General features: G+C 34.3%; 1 protein-coding gene across 1 annotated transcript; it reads right to left on the reverse strand.

Moving 5' to 3' along the window:
• Nucleotides 1–300: 300 nt before the first annotated feature.
• LOC129877438 (E3 ubiquitin-protein ligase AIRP2) lies at nt 301–4,067 on the reverse strand. The gene is made up of 5 exons (XM_055952936.1): nt 3,652–4,067; nt 2,438–2,588; nt 2,293–2,359; nt 1,943–2,177; nt 301–672 (listed from the first exon to the last, which is right to left on the reverse strand). The coding sequence occupies exons 1-5, from the start codon at nt 3,714–3,716 to the stop codon at nt 465–467; spliced, it is 726 nt and encodes a 241-aa protein (XP_055808911.1). The 5' UTR covers nt 3,717–4,067; the 3' UTR covers nt 301–464.
• Between the last annotated feature and the right edge of the window lie 414 nt (nt 4,068–4,481).

Raw genomic sequence — 4,481 nt, forward strand, 5'->3', positions numbered from 1 at the left:
ATTGTGTACATGAAAATTTTTGGATGAATGTGTTTAATGGTAGAAGCTAAAAGGTTTAACAGTTAAAATCAGGAAGAAGTGGAAGGTTGAAAATTATTGTATCATAGTTCAGATTATTAGAAAAGGAAAGCTGACACTCTAATGTTTCTGCTTCCAATTTCATATGGCTTCTGTTATACTTCCAGTACTCAATTATTGTTTCCTCCATTGCAATCTCCAGTTTGGTGGTCGTAAATACTTGGACTGATGAATCCCTTGTTCAGTACCATTAACTATTATAGATATCGATAAAGACAAGTATGAATGAAATGCCTCTTTAAGAATGTGAAAAATGAGGTGCAATCAAACATATCAAGACTTGCTGGTAATGACCAGAAAACTGTACATATGTGACTGTTCGAAAAAATGTATACACAAACAGAATGCCTGGTATGTACAACCTACCTAACCTATAGTATTATTTATCAATAACGAGGATGATAAGAGACTAGTGCTGGATCTGGATAGACGACAGGCAATTTTTCAATGTACATGAGAAGCCTCTTCATATTTTCCCTTGTTATTGTGGACAAGTCTTTGATGTCACATATGTTGGTGTATATCCAAAGCTCTCTGGAATCCACCCTTTTGAGAGTATCTCGACAGAAAGGACATGACTGAGATCGGCTACGCCTACAACAACCATATAACACTGAAATTAATCAAGTAGAAGACACGCTAATATAGGAAAACTATTATTTGCACCCTATTATGAGAGCATAAGAAGAATTCTCCTGTTTTTTTCCCTCTGAAACCCCTAATAAAAAGCACAAAGCAGAAGACCTTTCAGAGACCAATCAAGAATAAATTCTCTTCACAGATTAGGAGCCCGTTTGGATAGGCTTAAAAAAGGTAACTTTTATGTATAAAGTGCTTTTAGAACTTTGAAGTGCTGAAAGTTATTTTTATAAATAAGCAGTTGAGTGTTTGGATAAAAGTGCTTATGATGTGAATTTTAGGGTTAAAAGAATAAAAAAAGGTAGTTTGAGAATTTAGTTAAAATATAAAGGATATAAAAGTAATTTCCATGGTCAAAGAAAATGACTTTAAGCACTTTGAAAAAAAAAGTTAGAAATCCTAACTTTTCATTTCTGACTGACTTTAAGAACTTTATGGCTTAAAGTCAGCATTAGGCAAACACGTCCAAAAGCTGAAAAGGGGCTTTAAGTTGGTCAAACCAACTTAAAGCCAATCCAAACGGGCTCTAGATTAAGACTCTTATCACTGCAAGAAAATCTACCTTACCAGAACCACCCTTTAATACAATTAGAAACCAAATCAACAGAACAGAGTCTCACCAAGAAAAATTTTCAAGGTGCTTCACCAATTTTATCTAGATACTACTTGCAAAATTTAGGATAAAAGTCGCCCAGGAAGCATATCAAGCCATGTGATATTTAACCAAGAGAATTTGTAAGATCCTTCCATACTTTTCCAAACAAAGTACTGCTCATAGCAGAGGCCTAGGCAGGATTTTCACCAAGAGGTTATCATCTACTACGTATACAAAAAGAAATTGACTTTATATAGAGTGTGTGATTTTTGGGCGAAGGGGTTTCAGATGAACCCCTTCATCCCCTCTAGCTCTGCCCTGGCTCAAATTAGGTACTTTCTTTATTTTAAGCCAAACAATTTTCCTTCAAAATGCAAAGCTGGACCACAAAATTTGTGAGCATCTGCATACTTTATGTGTCCATTAAAGGTAGGTGTATCAAGTAAAGTATATTCAATACATACGCTCAATCAAAAAAGAAATTATGCAATGATCTGGCCATTAATGCTAATTTAGAACCCAAAAGCTTCCTGAACAATTAACTTTTATATTTACTTCCTTCCTCAGAATACAGTACGCATGAAGTAACAGAAAGGTGGGAAACCTAACAAATTAGAGAAGTTGGCTCACCAATTTCTATAACACTTCATGCATAAAGAGTGATTGCAAGAGGGCAAGACAACCTTTGTATCCATCTCCATGCAGATACCACATTCCTCCTCCCTCTCTATTTCAATTTCAGACAGCTTACCTTTGCTCGTCTCATCACCTCTTCTGTATTTGGTTGCGCATAACTCTCGTTGCTTGCTATCATCAATGTCAGTGATTCCCCTTTGAAGTTGCAACAAAGAGGGAAATATCACACCTGTTCAATGAAAACACAACTCAATGAGCACCATATTTCGAAGAAACTAAAAAAAATTGAAATGCCCTACGATGTAATTTGAGGAAACTGAATAAGAACGTCCAAGTTGACGCACCATAGAACTGTTTTATACTAGCTTTTCTCTCATGAATGTACATGCTTGTCTTACCATCCTCATAAGCCTGCAATAAACATCATATGGCAACTTTCATGACCAAGATAGCTGAGAGACGAAGCAACAAGAAAAATGGGAAAATTACCTTATAAATAAGGATCCTAAGCAATCCTAGAGCACCAGCAAAGTGACAGTCAGTCCACTGAACAAGAAACAGAAATATATGAGCACAGGGACTGTACGATAGTCTCATCTGAAGGTTAGCACCATCATATTCTCTTGGATAATCCGAAGCCCTGTATATCTCAAAATAATCAGTCATGTCCAAACATGCCACAGAACAAAAAGGGCACAAAATTCTTATTTTCAGGAATGGGGTTACCCAGCTGTGGCAAAATTTTCACCTAACGGATTTTCATCATCAACTACATATACATAAAAAAGATTGATCTTGCATTATAGTGTGATTTTCGGCACACCTCCACCCCCCCCCCCCCCCCCCTCCGAGTAACAAAGCCGCTTATTTATCTCTTCATTTATTTACTTTTTAATAAAAATATCCACTTTTTTGAGAAAAAAATTGGGGTTGGGGAAGGAGGTCACAAGGGGGAAATCGAACCCTCCCACCAACAAGATGAAAGTTGAGGTAGCCAACCAACTAATTGAGCACACCAATAAGATGAAAGTTCAGACAGCCAACCAACTAATTAATTGAGCACAGAGACAAGGATTCTCAAAATACATTATGTTTTTTGGCTGGAAGTACATCTAATAGGTTAAAATACCAATTTTACAAAGGATAAATTAATCTTAAGAATCAAATATCAACAGAATATTCAAGCAGCAGGTCCCTGTTACTCTTATCCAATTAGTATAATCAACTTCTTTTTCATACTCTTGTCCCAAAATTAGGACAAAAAATATGAGAACAAGCTAATCACAAGGGGAAAAAGTACAAAGCATCACTCAATAATTAGGCAAAATTAATAATTCTAAATTTCCAAATTAAGGGTTTTAACGTTTCAGAAATTCTAATTGTAAGAGAATAAACTGATAGGAATGAAGTTGAAAGCAAAAAAAAAAATAATCACAATTTCTTTATTTTATAACAGTGGTCTTCCACTTCCACCAGCTTGATACAAGATAACTCTGTCCACCAAAACTAGAAATCACCACTACACCACACCTTGGATTCCATAAAATCACAAATTTCCATAGAGAAAACAACGTTTTTGAGGTAATTTCACCAATTAGTGATCAAATTTAACACCTTTTTTTATTTATCGACATACAAAAAAACATAAAAAAATTGTGGTGTTAAGCAGATAGAAAAAGTGGGCAAGAATATAGAAGACTTACAGAGTATTAGCATGCTGAATATCAGCTTCAAGTGCTTTGAGTGAATCTTTAAAAAACTTCCTCATCACCTCTATAATATTCCCATTCAACAATAAAACCAAAAAAAAAAAAAAAAACTCTTCGACTCTGTAGCAAAAACGTGAAGCGTCTGTTTTATTTGGTGCTATTGGGAGATATGATCAAAACAATTTTGCAGATTATTCGATCGAACCGATGGGGAAGGAGGTGGAGGAGGGGCCCGGGGTGGTTGTAGAGACGCTGCTCACTCAAAAACACTTTGGCTTGCACAGCACGCTTCTTCCTGAGTTTCCGTCTTAACTCGGAGAGAAAAGAAAAAAAAATCTCCTATGAGTTCAAAATTATCAAGTGTCATGGATTTTGAAAAACACCATTGATTCTAGGGCTCATTTTTATTTTTTAAAACATAAAGTATCACTAATTGGCCTATATTTAATTTTTGTTCATAAAATTAGATTTATATTTATTTTTGACATAATATATAAATATATTATTTTATTTGGTGTGATACTCATGACCTTCATTTTTTGATGCGCATAACTAAGCACTTAATCTTGTGTTGAATAAGTAAACACACAAATCTTAATTAGTTTTAGTGAATCTCATACAACTGTAATGAAAGATGCATGTTTTTATTTGTTCAATTTGGCATGAGTTTAAGTGTCTATTTATGCATATCAAAAATTAATTGGCATAAAAAAGGAGCTTTGCGGGTAGTAGTATTTTAATTACAAGATTAATTGAATTTAATATGTTTATATTAATATAAACATAAATGAGAAAATATATCAAAATCTATTAAATATTTTTAT

The sequence above is a fragment of the Solanum dulcamara genome, chromosome 12 (genome assembly GCF_947179165.1).
Source record: "Solanum dulcamara chromosome 12, daSolDulc1.2, whole genome shotgun sequence".
NCBI classification, from domain to species: domain Eukaryota; kingdom Viridiplantae; phylum Streptophyta; class Magnoliopsida; order Solanales; family Solanaceae; genus Solanum; species Solanum dulcamara.